Source organism: Euwallacea similis, chromosome 23 (genome assembly GCF_039881205.1).
Source record: "Euwallacea similis isolate ESF13 chromosome 23, ESF131.1, whole genome shotgun sequence".
NCBI classification, from domain to species: domain Eukaryota; kingdom Metazoa; phylum Arthropoda; class Insecta; order Coleoptera; family Curculionidae; genus Euwallacea; species Euwallacea similis.
This window is the reverse complement of record NC_089631.1, coordinates 56,565-71,138: the sequence shown is the minus strand read 5'-3', so window position 1 is coordinate 71,138 and position 14,574 is coordinate 56,565. Positions and strand designations below refer to the sequence as shown.

Sequence of the window (14,574 nt, the reverse complement as noted above, 5' to 3'; positions counted from 1 at the left end):
ATAAATACATAATCAAAAAGTTGATACAAGACAAAAAATCACTGAAACTATCCCACTGTCAAATCATAGGAAAAGTCATATCCTATGTGACGGAAAATAGTCAAAACTGGAATACGTCGTAAATGTAAAATCTGTAATGCTCTCATTTGATTGGTTTAAAATGGATTTTCAGGTTACGTTCCGTTCAGCTTTTAAGCATTTTCCGCACAAATGACGGCCGCCTCATGCCCACCATTTTAACGATAAATGGCGTGTTCGTATTATTACGTCACTAACTGTCATTGCTAAATCTGCAATTTGCGTTTGTGTTTGTAATTCCTTGAGAGAAAATCCTGGGAAAAGTGGAAAATATCTTGTTAATTTTTAATTTATATACGCAGTAAACGAAGTGTTTTAAAGTGGTGTTAAGCCTAATCGATCATGCACATTAAGGCCCTACAGAAGCACCTTCTAAAGCAGCTACGCAAATAATTTCAGTTAAAAAAAATTGGAATTTGGAACTCCAAATATCGCAATACGGCAATACTACATGCTCCCGGAAAGCACAAAATTATGGAAACAGTATGGAAATGGATGAACCTGCTTATTCTATTATTATTCCCAGAGTTTTGCAAAGGATTTCCCATTAATTTGGAGGATAACAGCGGTGGTGAGTCACCATTTACTTATTGCTTATTGTCTCCCACTTCTTACAGTTACGTATTATTTACTGTATTATTTACTCTCACTCTCCGTTAATCGTTTTTTAAATCTCATGACAAATTTGTTTTTATTGGCCAATTTGGATTCTGCCTTCCTGAATTAATTATCCCATGAAATTAAGCTAATTTGGAAACAATGTTGCCTTGTGAAATGTGCTCTGACATAAAAGTAGGTTGCTGAAGGAGAGCCAGCCAAGAATAAGCAATTTCTATTGACCCATACCTTGAAGTTCAAGCAGTTGATATTTCCAGATAAGGAGATTTTGACTTATTCACCAAGGGTTTTAATCAGTGAAGTGGCTATCTATTTGATGAGATTCATAAGTTTTGGGATCTTGTTAACATTCTGTTAGAATAGAGCTAGCAATCTGTCTAGCCATTACATTGAAACATTTGAATTTTAATTTATCAAATGGTGGTATTCTCTGTTTTAACATTTTTTCAGCTGTCATATGCCCAGGCATGTTACGATAATATATATATCACTGTTACTACAGTATGTGTAAAATTACCACAGGGCTCCTCGATTTGTAGTTGAAATTATTGAATGTGTTTTAAAGACATTACCTCTTGTCATGTAGAAACTCTACAAATATGTTGACCAACTCAGAGTGGCCAGAATAATCATTATGATAAAAGTTTTAATTTTATTTAAAACCACAATGCCATAATTGAAATTATGAGATATTTCTAAATAAACTGAAGAAAGAGTACAATGAATGTATTCTCTTGAGTGTTGTGCAAATTTGGTCGTTAATAGTTCTCTAGTTCTCCAAGTAGAAAAATTCATTGGAATCATATTGAAAAACCTCTTGTTAATTCAATGTCAATAAAGAAATTTATCAAAACTCTAGTTCTGCACTAAATTTGCCTGTAGAAAACACTATTAATCTCCCCTGAAAGAGTAGACAAAGATAAACAGAATATTACTGGTAATTTCCAAAGTTTTAAGGCAAAGATGCTTGCAGTAAGAGCCCTAACATGAGACATCCTTACTGTAAGGCAAAAAAAATATTGTTCACCCTTTCACCTATATCACAAACAATTTACTTTCTTTATATGTAATTTGTTTTCCACTAACTCCTAATTACTTAATGACTCAATCCCCAATATTGTGTAGTAACTGGGATTTCAATTATTGACACACCTGGGCCAGCCTCATAGAAATAACAAAAGCAATGAGTTGTCATTGTTTGACTACATTAACTAACTGCCTACAAATAATAAGGTGGAAGCCTATATTTAGTTTTTTTGTTTCTTTTAAGAGCATGTAACTCTATGACCTAACTAGCAAACGATTATTGAAAACCTGATTATAACTAATCTGAACTAACCTGACTGTAGGCAGTGAACAGAAAATGTATGGCATTGATTAAGCCATTTACTATTCATCAAACACAAAACATATAGAATTTTGCCACATATGCTGTGATCCTAGATTTTGTAAGCAGTATGATCTTACTGTTAACAGGACACTGCCTCAATAATAACCTTTAATTACCCTGTAAAATATAGAAATATCTTTCCGTTACAGGCTCCACTCAGTTCCTCACAGGGGTTGCAGCAATTCTCATTACTGTTGGAACTATTATACTAGCAGGATGTTTATGTTGTCAAAGGCGCAAGGGATTTCAGGTGGGTAGTTTGACAGTAACATTTTTCCTGATTGGAGAAAGGAAGACTGGCCATTTCACTTGATTCTCGTTAGATTGATTATTTATAATCTAACTGTTTTGCGACCAAAAACACGCAATTTCTAATTTAAAATAAAATCCCGCTGTTTTAAATATAAATATCAGTTGCAGTGATATTGCTGTTATTATCTCATTCAGCAGATGTTAATTATCAAGAGCTCGTTTCAGTAATCTCCTTTCAAGGTCCATTTTGTTGCAGTAATTCCCATGAATCTGATTATTAATCTAACTGTCGATACAGCATTCTTTGTTTAGTTCCGTTATAAAAGAATATTGAAGAGTCTAATTTTATTAGCTTTTAGGTCATTAGAAATGCAAATAAATTAATTTCTTTTTCAAATTCTCTCATGGTAGGAGGAAAAAGAAAAGGTAATTTCATCCAAATTAAATGAAACTGTAATTAAACTGTGTTCACTGTAAAGAAATAGAGCATGCCAATATTTTGATGTTTATATTTTACCTGTTTTTGCATGTGTAATACTTGAATGAATATTTGCCTGAATAGACCAAACTGAATGTAGATTTTTAGATGTGTTTGCAGATAATTTATTTAGAACCATCTCTATTTAGTAACTATGTCATCTAAAACCAGTTTTAGCATTTTTTCTGGATATTATGATGATTCTAAAGTAATTATCAAATTACATAAATACCACAAGTAATAACATTTCCTATACTTAATAGAGACCCGCATGAACATACAGCGAATAGAAGTAGTAAAATATTTATCAAGTGGTAAAATGAACATGAACAAATATGTTTACTAAAAAGCTCGGACTTAATTTAGAAACTGTCTATTTCTCCTCTAGTCTGTGTAAACGCCTAATTAATTTCCACATTATCTGACTCAGTTTTGATGCTGAGATAAAAGTTGCATTAAGTTTCCTTGACTGCAAAAACCATAACTACCTTTTTCTCCCCGCAGGAATTTCACAACAGTCCTGTAGTAGTCTCAGCAGCTACGGAGCAAGGGCATGTAAACCCATTAACAAACGGAGAGTTCACTATTTTCACACCTTTACAAACCTCCACATTCAATAATAACTTGATGGTTAACAATGACCGAGTTATCGTAAGTAAACAAATTTCTTCTTGTACCGAAAGTTCTAATTTTATTTCATTCCATTTAGGATCAAACTTTGCAAGATTCCGTCTATGGAGATATCGACGTTCGGCTGTGGTTCGGTGAGTGCATTTGTGATAAATTTAATCAATAAATAACGTTAAATAAATATAACATAGGGAATGGGCAAAGCGATTTCCCTCGTGTTAAATTGAAGTACATCAGAGAATTGGGCAATGGCCGATTCGGCAAAGTCATCGAGGGCGCGGCCCAAAACTTAGATCCCACTCGGACGTGGACCCCAGTTGTAGTAAAAATCTTGGATGCGGCCTCCAGTACTCGGGAACGCATATTGTTTTTGAACGACGGCCTTTTCTACTTGGCACCTTCTCACCCTAACATTTTGGCCTTGAAAGGCCGCTGTTTGAGTACCTCACCGCTGTTATTAATTCACGAATCATGCAGTGGGGGCGATTTGAAGAGCAGACTTCGGGCTGTGGGCAGTCAGAACATGACGTTGCAGTGGTGTTGTCAGTTGACTTCAGCGTTGAGACATTTACATGAAAACGGGTTTATCCATCCGTAAGCATTTGTTTTTTTTTTATTTTTAGAAATTCGGGTTAACTCCCCCTACAGCTGCCTATTATAGTCCATTCCTGATGTTTTTGGTTCGATCCTGTCTATGGAAATGTTTTTGGATAATATAGATAACAATACACTCATTTACTAACGCGTCATTAACACAGATTTTGGGTGCTGTGAACTTCCCTTCTGAGGCCGATAATTGTGTAGTTCCCTAAAAATTCCAGCTCATTGGCTCGCGAGTTTTGTCGTAAAAAATTGGAAGACGTCGAAAATCTCCTAAAACCGTATTTTATAGTAAAAATTCGAGTCATAGTTACTGAGTATTCTTGCCATTATACTTATTACTAGTTGAATCGGACGCAATTGGATGAAGTGGGCTGGACGCCGTTGATGGACAGCACAATATTACGGAGAATGACGAATTCATTAAATGAGCGTATTACAAGGGGTGATATGTCAAATTCCATGGATGTGATAGATCCAAACACATCGTGAACACACTGTATATTCGTTGTTTTCTCATTTTTTTTAGTGATTTGGCTGCTCGAAACTGTCTCCTCATCGATAGTCTCACACTAAAACTAGGGGATTACGGTCTGAGTGCTACAAAATACCCTGAAGACTACTACAAAGGTGGAGAACCTCTCATTCCAGTGCGATGGAGATCACCCGAGTCGCTGCACTGCACACCCACCACCATTCAGCCCCAAAAACTGACCCAAGAAGCTAACGTTTGGTCCCTTGGAGTGGTCATGTGGGAAATCTGCGAGAGTGGCTCTCAACCCTACGAATCTCTAGACGACGACGAAGTTGTTTCCAGGGTTTTCGGCCCTGAGAGTTTGAGACTGGAAGGACCGAAGAATCCTCAATTGTATTCGGATTACTTATTTCGGCTAATGCGACTGTGTTGGAGCAGCATTGAGTCCAGGCCTAAGGTTTCACAAATCGATTTGATGCTGTCGGATCTTCTTCAAGTGCACAAAAACACCCAGAACATCAGCGATTTTGACAATCGTTGGGAGTCTTTTAAACCTAATACTGTTGTAAAAACTGATAATCACGCAGTTGAACTGAGCCTAGAAGAGGAAGAAGAGAGTATTTCAAAACCTTTATCTCCGAGTTTGAATAATTTACATGGATCTTTGGATAATTTATTGTCCTCTTCAAGGACTGGGTTGGAGTTTAAACTGGGAGTATTACCTGTAGGGAAAAGTGACAGAATAGCTCAGGACTATTCTGGACAGATTGATAGTTTTACTGATAGTTTAATATATAAACAAGCTGGCAGTAGTGGAAGTGACACAGAGGAAGAAAACTGGAGGAGAAAAGTGGAAAGAGGCGCTTATACTGAGAAAGTGCAATTGAAGTCCCGGTCAGTCGCAGATCTAATGGTTTTAACTCACGTGGATTACTCAGAATCTGAGCCAGAGACTCCAATGCCCAGCATTGATTATAAATTAAACAGGAGCTTTCGGAGATCCAACCTCGAGAACTCCAACTTGAATTTCAGCAGCGAAGGCAACCTCTTGAGTCTCGAAGACGACTTCCAGAAAGAGCTGAAGAAGCTGCAAGTGGAAAGGAGAGATAGTTTACTGTTTGTGCCTGATAACAAAGGGGAAACTTCCTCGAATTTGAGCTTATTACACGATCTGAACAGCCCCACAGAGATCAAGCCAATGAATCAAATTTACAACATCTTCAACATGACCATAGATAAGTTCGATTCAATGGCAATAAGCGGAACTAAATTGCATCAAATTATTAATATTGAAGGGGATGAAGCCATGGCTTTCAGTCGACAAGATAGCGAGAACAAGAGTGATTTGGGCTATGCCACTTTGCACAACAGCGAAAGGAACAGCGACTTTGGTAGCGTAGATGGAGAGCAGTTGCTCGAAGATTCTCACATGGAAATAGAGCTAAAATTAAGAAATTGCGAACTAGAACATAGACAAACCAAACAAAACTTACCAGATATTCTCGCGAGCCTCGAGAGGGAAAACGGCAAAGTGCAACTGGATTTGCTGGAATTAAATCATCCTCAGGAAGTCGAAGATGAACTGGCAGGAGTGAGCGTTCCGAAACTTTCGGATTTGGTTTTGAACAACCACGACATGACTCATTTAGTCCCAGTGGAAACCGAAGAATCTCAAAATGTACCTGATCTTTATAGTGAGAACATAGAAACTAGTGTTAAGTTGTTTTTAAGTGAGCCGGAGCCGTTGAACAAGACCGAAGTGCTGTTGCCTGAAATTAGGCAAAGCTTCGTTAAAGGTCCCAGCATTAGAGAGCTGATTAGTGCGCCTGAGAGTAGAGAAAAATTTGGGGTCAAGTGTGGAGACCTGACTGAATCTTCAGGGATAATAGAGGAAGAAGGTTTGTCTTCCTTTAAAGTTACCCCAGATGCAAATTCAGATGAACATATTTCTGGCACAAAGGAACTTATAGGCCTTGAGACAGTTACGGATTTTCGTACAAAAATTACCCAAAATACCCAATCGTGTTTGCAAGGGAATTCTCAAGATGAACATCTCGCTGAACTTCCGCAAAACATTAGTACAAAACCAAATAAAATTGAAGAACCAGAATTGATACCTGTGAAACATTTGTTACCAAAAAATGACATAGAGCCATCATTAGCACAAGCTGAGAGTGCAAATTTAGTTTCAACCAAAGTTGAAGCAATGATGGAGTATTTAGACTCAGATTCAACAATCTTAGAGCAAGTTTTACCAAAACAAGAATTTTTGCCAGTCCAAGCTGAAAACTCTAATGCAATTTTAGACCCTCAAGCAATGGTTGAAGTTTTACAATTACAATCAATACCTCCTGAGCCTTGTTCAAATGTAGCTTCACAATCTATAAGCAGAGAGGATTCGAAACTAACAATATCTAAGCAATTTTCACCTAAAGAAGAAGTTCTGCCTCTATTACCTCAAATTTTATCACTTCATGCAACAGAAACCCAAAACTTAGAAAATTCGCTACAAAAGCCTGAATTCATTATTCCCAACGACGAACCTTTTCTAGAGCTGAATTTTCAAAGTAAAACACTACCAAGTTTCCCCAAACCAACAAGTGAAGATATGGAAGAATTCGTTGAAAATCAAATAGTAGCTTTAGAAGAAAATAATGTTGCTGTGATTGTCGAAGAAATTCAGCTACAGGAAACAAGAAATGTATTTGAGGAAAATAAATCAAAAATTAACTTTATTGAAGATATAGCTAGAGGAAAGATCCCACAGTCCGATATACCTGCAGAAATCTTACCTGTAGAACTTGCTATCTGCTCCCCAGAAAGCATTATTATAGAGAATGATCAATCTCGCCATACAGGAATGTCCAATTCTGAGCAGAGTGAAATTCAATTCCCGAGCTGTTCTCAGAAAATTTTGACAGAGCTAGAAGAGGCACAAATTACTTTTGTTCAAATCAAAAAACCCGACATAACTTGTATAGAAAATGTCCCTGAAGATGCTTCAAAGGACCAATTAGAACCTAATATTGTAGACAACGCCTCACCCATCAACTTAGAGCACATTGAAGGCTCAACTCTGCAAGAGCCAAACTTGCAAAGCAGCCTTCTGCAAACGCCTAGTCCGCTACAAAGCCAACTGGAAGTTTTAAGTGAAGAAAATGAAGCCTCAAATTCACCCAACACCTCTCCACAAATCGCCTTTGACTTAAGTCAATTTCAGCAAGAAACAATGCCGAACTTCCTCACTCATGCCGTCCTATTCTCCAGCACTCCATTTGGAAAGAAACCGAGCCTCCCTTACTCCTCCCTGCCAGCGAAGAGCTTAAATGTTTTTGACGATCGAGAAACAGATTTATTTTCATCCAACTTCGCTGTCTTGGAAACCAACAGTCCTGAAGCCGAAAATAAGTTGAATTACTCCTTAGAAACCTGGGACAATTTTTTGGGGAAATCATTTGATTCGAATAGAGGACCAAACGAAGATTTCTTTGACAGTTTCTCGTCAGAACCTCAAAGTATGGTATTTCTAGATGATGGAGCAGAAAAAAACGCGGAAGTTGGAGACAAGATAGATAAAGAAGGTGAAGATTTACGAGGAACGTTTGTGAAAGCTGGCAACGCTTTTGCGGGAGAAGATAAGAAGGATGAGACTTTCAACGTTAAAAATGCGACGTTTGAGATTAAAGACAGAACCTTTGGTGTGGATAAGAAAGATGGAACTTTTGTAATGGAAAGTGCCGAAGAAAACACAAAGAAAGGTGAGTTAGAGAATTAATATCAAAAACAAGCCAGTGTTCGAAGTTGTGAGAATTTTCTTCAGAATTCTCGCATGCCTCTTTTTGACATAATCTTTAGAATGTTTTATTTTAGAAAACCAAATTGATGGTCAATGGGAAACTGGTGGTGGCTGGTTCCTGCACCCACAATCGAATAATGATAAATTAAATGGAGATCTCGAGCCCCAGGCGGGCACTAACAAAGGTACAACACTCTCTTAACTAATCATCAAAAAATAATTTAAATTTACTTTAATTTAGGAAGCTACATTCGGTTCGGTATGGACGATGAAATAATGACTGCCATTCGAAACGAGCTCCTCGAGAAATTACCACAAGCCCAGGTGATTATTACCATAGTTGCAACTAAAAATTGTCTAAATAAACCACCACTTTAGGGAGCTTCTCAAGACGGAGTTAAAGAAGAAGAGGCTTGGAACCAAGAAGAGAGAAATGAGGTTTTCCTTAAGTATAATGTATACAACACGCCCTTATCACCTATTCCAGAAGAGAGCAGCTTCGACGAGAATGACGAGGAACCGGCGGTTGCAAGCCCAAAAAGTCCAAAGTAAGTAAAAATTCATTAACGGCGTTGGTTAAAAGATCGTAGGCATAATACTGCACGAAATCATGTATCATTCGTTCACCTCCCTGAAAAAAATACGATCCTCCAGCAGGCTTAAACCAGACGCCTGTGTTAACCTAGGAGGTTTATTGTTTTTTATGTGTCTTTTAATGAATCACTTATTTATTTGTTTGTTCCATTTTAAGCTTTTGTATTGCTTCTTTTTGTAATATAACAGATATTTTTTTTATCAAAGCTTATGAGGGTATTTTTAATACATTGAGTCACATTTTTTAAGAGACAGAATGTTTGACCTACATTTAACTGAATACTAAAATATACGTTTAATGAGTGAGCTTTTGAGGTAAAGAACATGAGTCCAATAGTGGGTATCATAAGTATTATAGTGTGCAACTGGGAATGTGTGAAGGTGTAGAAAATTTTGAAGAGGTTTTGTGCACACATGTCACGTATGCGCCTGTTCTTTATCATCCAGCTATGTAAGTAAATCACATCGCCTACAGTAATGAGTGTAGCATGCCACAAAGTATGATTTTCAATATTACAAACCTTATTTTTTCTCTATAATTTTTAGATACAGCGAGTCTGACAGCGACTGGTCTGAACCATGTCAACTGGACCTTCAACCAGTCCTCTCGTCCATTACAATGGAAAGTCCACAAAAACCAGAAAGCATCACCCATACCCCCAGCCAAGGTTCTTGTTGTTCCAATGACACTCTCTTTAATTTTGATGATTTTGCTGATAATAAGGAACACATCGCTGATGAAGTGTTTGATAAAGATGTCTCACCATTGGATAATCTTAGTGAAAATAATACTGCCCGTGCAGACTCTTTAGTGCTCACTTTTGAGGATACTTATAAGGTAGAGCCCATAGAGCAAGGGAAAATTAGCGAGGAGGCCATTGAGTCGCCAAATGAACAATTTTTGAATAGCGAGAGAAATCACTCCGCGGCTTACTTAAGCCCTTTTCCTGCGAAAGTAGTCGCTCCTTTGCCGTCCCCTGAAGACAATCCGTGGAAATCACTGCCAGCCTCGCTGCTAACATTCGAAACCATCCATAAACCGAATTTAGTGTCTGATCACTCAGACTGCTCGGAGCCAAAATCCGATTCAATAGAATCTAGTGCCAAAGAAGTTATCTATAATCATGAAGAGGAACCTCATGAAGACGTTGTAGGTTCAAAACATGAAGGATTGGTAGATGAAGACGAGGCTTTAGTAAAGTTGTATGACGATATAAACATCTCAGAAGAAGCAAATGGGAGTGAACAAGAGCAGGACATGCTAGGAATTTTGACTGATATCAGGTTTAGTGGCCCTGTGGATAATCAGTTGATGTCCACTTCATTTAGTGAGAGTAATGACGTGGAGGAACAGGGTTGGGACAGTGGATCCGACACTCGATCAAGTTCAAGTGGAGAGTTTATTTGGAAGGTAAGCGTCCCCTAAACAAATTTATAGTATTTGCTAATAATATTTAAATGGGTGTGTGGTGTAGTAGTAATTGACAGAAGTAGTTGTATAATGTGTCCCTTTGTAAATAAATACTTGTGTGGTAACGTTATTTTTGTGTGATTCCGTGTAGGAAGGGGAGCATGAGGAGTCTCTCAAAGCCCTTAAAGCTGCCCCGCATGACGTGGTAAGTGGTCGTTGTTGTTAACATTCTTCTTTTCCATTACTTACTATGAAACCAAAAAATGACTTAAATAATATTTTAGCTTGAAGATATTCAACCAATGGAAGGAATTAGCGAGGAACCTACAGAAAGCGACGTAAGCACAAGCTCGAGCGATGATGAGGGCGATAATTTAGAATTCGTACCCTCTGCGTGGGATAAATTTGCTACGCCCACAAAGTCGGCTTTGCGATCTCCTGAAAAGAGCTTAGAAAGAAATGAGCTGGTAAGGTTCAAATCAAATAATTTCCTTTTCACAAAGTTTAAATGTGAGTAGAAGAAGCCCAAAGGAGTTTGGTTCAAGAAACAAAAGTATCATTGTGTGTATGAGTACCCTAGAGAACCTGAAAGTCCAGTTTTGCAGAGCCACGACCTGTGGAAACCCCAAATTGACTATATTGCTTTTACCGGTGAGTTTTTTTAATTTCAGGCGGTAATATTTACAGTAGGTGCTTCACTCATGTCTTTAACACATGGTGTTTGTTGGATATGGAATCATTCATCTCATCCTCTTCGACTCTTCCATCTTCATTCTTCTTCCTTCTCATTATCGCTCACTTTTAATGGTCACATGCTTGTTCCTATCGATTCCAGACTGGGAATTTGACGCGGATACTTATTTGCCCCCGCCTACCGCCGAAAGCGACCTAAACCCAAGCACGTTTACGTACAAACCCAAAATTAACAACAGTAGACGTAGTTTGTATTATCTGACCAGTCCCAGCGACATTCAGGGTGACGGTGCAAGTAAGCATTTTATTCACTGTTGGAGGTCAGGAAAATACCAGTAAAAGACGATTTTATGCTTACGTTAAAAGGGTCTATTATTGGTAGTTTCTTGATGTTTGTTGTGTAATTTTCATTATTGGATTCATTTGGGGGTTTAACGCTCTTTCCTCGTTTACCGCAGTACTTTCCTTCTCCAATTATTGAAAAGATGAATAGTTCCTCTGTTAGCGTTTCAACATTTGTTTCTATATTTTCTTATTAACTAAAATTCCAATGCCCACTATAGGTACCTCAAGAACCATCGATGATGACTTTGTTCCTACTACGTCAAATCAACCAGACCCAGTGTATTCTCAGTTTTTCCCGGGAGCCTCAAATTGGTTGGAGAACGTCACTCCAGATAGTGGTCTAGAAGATTCCACTCCAGGAAGTGACATAGTAGATTTTACAGATGGAATTTTCCCCACTACAGAGGTACATTCCCTTAAGGAACTTGCAGGGCAGGTGGTGAATAAAATCCAGAAAGGTAAGTTAAAATTTGTGGAAGAGCTTAGTATTTAAAAGCACGGACCACCTCATCGTCTGTCGAGTAGCGCCACATGATCGCTTTTTTCAGCGATTTTGTCATGCTACTTAGTGAAATTTGTTTACTCTCAATCTATTTCTACTTTTGTTAGCTTCAAAAGTTGTGTATAGACAACCAAACACATATTAAAATGTTTAGAAATAGTAGACATTAAAGAAAACCCACATATTGTTATTTCATATAGATATTAATTAAAGTTCTAGTAATTATCTTTATTCCTTACCTTTACGTCCAGGTCCCAAAGATGCTTTAGGCGGTCTTCGGCACACGCGCAGCAAACTAAAGCTGGATTTACCACCTAGCCCCAGCGCCTTCACCTCGTCCAAAACATTCTCAATCGAACCGGTCCAAGATCCAGTCACACGCGAAAAGCCAACGTTTTCCACCTTCGGCAAAAGTCGCTTTTTGGTTCAACATGTGGATACTCCCACCGACGAGGACCCACAGCAGAAAAAGAACGTCTGCTTTGATGTTTTGCCGTACAAGCCCTTGAGCATCGTTCCGTACAAAGAAAATCCGGTGACTTACGAGCCTTTAAAGAGCGAATGCGAAATTTCGAGATTTAACGACAAAACTGAAGTTTTCAGTAAAGGAGAGGCTAATTTACTGGATAGTGCCGATGAGGATAGTGGGATCGAGTCCAGTACGCTTGAACGCAAGACGGGGAATTTAGTCCAAAAGGAGGAATGAGTTAGAAATCAGCACATTTGATGTCATGTGTAATTTTCTAATTAGGAATATCTAAAATAGAATTTCAGGAAGTTTAATGACGCCCTTATGCAGATGATACTCGTTATTTATTTTTAAATTCATTTAATTGTAGCGTTCTTAGAGGCGAGCCTTGACGCGGTTTGCAAGCATTCTAATGTGATAGTACCGTTTTTATTTCGACTTAATATTATGCCGCCTCAGTATAAGTCTAGTTTGAAAAGGAAAAATAGTCTAAAATATTTTTGTAGGTAACTTAAATCTAGTTAGTTGAAAAATTGTGATATTTATTTGTTTTTTTTTTTTCGGAACGGGGAACACAAAACAATTTTGTAGATAAAGGAATACATTAGTTGTTACGAGCACTTGCCAAGACTTCAAGGCGATTGACCCAGTATTGTGTATTTGTAATGAAATTAAAAGACAAGCATTAGACGGCAGTATGAAGCTGGTTAAAACGACGGGGAAATGGAGAACTCCTTTTAAATCATACAAGGAATCTATGGAAATATACCTTCTGTACGCTTTAATTTTTAGGTGTTGCTAGATTTCTTAAGATGTATTAATTTTTTTTGTAGATAAAGATTATTGTTGTAGTTTTATCGATGTGTCCGTATCGGATTCAGTGATGTGATTATTGACTCTTGTATCAGTAGAATTTAGCAGTATTTGTACTATAACAAACTCGTAGGTGTAGTTAACGTATATATTATTATTAATAAACATTTTCCCATTACAAAGCATTATAATCATTATTTATATTGCAAATACTCAACAGCATAAGAAAATATATTATTCCCTAAAAAATTATAAAGCTAGTATGGAAGGGAGTGTGGCATTTGTCAAGAGGAGTAGTCGTGGTAATTGTTGGGATCAAAGTCTTCATCATCCTCATCATCATCCAAATCAAGGTCGTCCATGTCTTGGAATAGAGACTCGTCCACCTTAACTCGGTCTCCTTCATCCAGAAATTTCAAATCTGATTCATTAAGGGTGTTATCAGTCATGAACAACTCACGGCCTGCAAAAATATTTCATAAAGGGATGATCAGGGACTATTTGGAATGCTTACCAGTCAACTTCCTCCCTTCTTTATCAGCTAATTCTCTCTTTTTATCAATTCCCATCTCCTCTTCAAATTGTTGCCTCCATTTTAGGAATGTTTCTATTGATACTCTTGTCCCTTCAAATCTAATATATAAAATATAATGGACTATCATCCTGATATGAGCCCTATCAACTAAACACCCAGATGATCTATAATTTTTGAAACCCCCCTCACTATCGTTATGAAACACTTTTTTTAATGGAAATTTTAAATCATCAAAGGGTAGTAGTCAGGACTTATATTTCAGCTCACCTTTTTCGCTCGGCTTCCTCTAATTCTCTCAGCTTTTGAGCCTCACATTCTTCCTTAGCATTCTTTTCTTCCTCATATTTGTTGTGTAACCATTCTTGAGCTGACGACACCAAAGTAAATATCATAACCATTCCCAAGTTTTCCTTCATCTGAACGGATATCCTTCATATAAGTATGCTAAGTGTGATGAGTTACTTTACCTGTTCATCTAGATGTTGCAGCAATGCTATCTCAAAAGACTGTTCGAAGTTTTCTGCATTATCTATCTCAATTATTGGAGGCTCCTCTGGATACTTGGGTGTGTAAGTAATAACTAGATCACAGGATAAACCAGCGTTTGTCTCAGGATCGTGATCGTCAGTTTTTATGGGAATTGCAAACTTGCAAGGACTGTTTGAGATGACTGTAAAATCACCGTAATATATGGATTCTAGTGCTTCAAGCTCGCCTTTCTGCTCTTCAGCATAATCCATTTTTTGAGAAATATTTTGTTTTGTTTTAATTATGTTATAGTGTAATTATATTTTAAATAACGAAATAGGAAGAGAAACTGCAATTTGTACACAACCGAAAGCTCTCCATGACAAAACTTAACCAAACTTTAATATTTTAGCGATTTGGATTCTCG

The 14,574-nt window shown here is 37.5% G+C and overlaps 2 protein-coding genes across 6 annotated transcripts; one reads left to right on the top strand and one right to left on the bottom strand.

Moving 5' to 3' along the window:
• Window positions 1-188: 188 nt before the first annotated feature.
• Window positions 189-13,326, top strand: LOC136416399 (uncharacterized). Of its 5 annotated transcripts, XR_010752703.1 has the most exons (17): window positions 190-649; window positions 2,236-2,336; window positions 3,321-3,467; window positions 3,526-3,580; window positions 3,638-4,040; window positions 4,576-8,279; window positions 8,392-8,502; window positions 8,559-8,641; window positions 8,696-8,865; window positions 9,458-10,322; window positions 10,474-10,527; window positions 10,607-10,789; window positions 10,841-10,973; window positions 11,158-11,310; window positions 11,579-11,818; window positions 12,114-13,105; window positions 13,165-13,326. XR_010752703.1 is itself a non-coding variant. In XM_066401540.1 (16 exons), exons 1-16 carry the CDS (start codon window positions 553-555, stop codon window positions 12,566-12,568), a joined length of 6,951 nt encoding a protein of 2,316 aa, XP_066257637.1. In that variant the 5' UTR covers window positions 189-552; the 3' UTR covers window positions 12,569-13,326. The 5 variants fall into 5 exon arrangements, 4 of the variants coding, with proteins under 4 accessions (XP_066257637.1, XP_066257639.1, XP_066257636.1 ...); XM_066401540.1 differs by having other exon boundaries at window positions 189-649; window positions 10,844-10,973; window positions 12,114-13,326; XM_066401539.1 differs by having other exon boundaries at window positions 12,114-13,326.
• On the bottom strand, window positions 13,279-14,552 carry LOC136416406 (RWD domain-containing protein 1). Its single transcript, XM_066401561.1, has 4 exons — window positions 14,147-14,552; window positions 13,947-14,095; window positions 13,659-13,777; window positions 13,279-13,607 (listed from the first exon to the last, which is right to left on the bottom strand). Exons 1-4 carry the CDS (start codon window positions 14,417-14,419, stop codon window positions 13,429-13,431), a joined length of 720 nt encoding a protein of 239 aa, XP_066257658.1. The 5' UTR covers window positions 14,420-14,552; the 3' UTR covers window positions 13,279-13,428.
• Window positions 14,553-14,574: the final 22 nt, after the last annotated feature.

Excerpts from the sequence above, each read along its gene's own strand:
- LOC136416399 (XM_066401539.1), top strand. The coding sequence starts at position 553 with ATGGAAACAGTATGGAAATGGATGAACCTGCTTATTCTATTATTATTC. Across the intron at positions 650-2,235 it reads TTTGGAGGATAACAGCGGTG|GCTCCACTCAGTTCCTCACA; the intron begins GTGAGTCACCAT and ends TTTCCGTTACAG. Across the intron at positions 10,974-11,157 it reads TGACTATATTGCTTTTACCG|ACTGGGAATTTGACGCGGAT; the intron begins GTGAGTTTTTTT and ends TATCGATTCCAG.
- LOC136416406 (XM_066401561.1), bottom strand. The coding sequence starts at position 14,419 with ATGGATTATGCTGAAGAGCAGAAAGGCGAGCTTGAAGCACTAGAATCC. Across the intron at positions 13,778-13,946 it reads GAGGAAGCCGAGCGAAAAAG|ATTTGAAGGGACAAGAGTAT; the intron begins GTGAGCTGAAAT and ends TTTATATATTAG. Across the intron at positions 13,608-13,658 it reads AGAAGGGAGGAAGTTGACTG|GCCGTGAGTTGTTCATGACT; the intron begins GTAAGCATTCCA and ends ATATTTTTGCAG.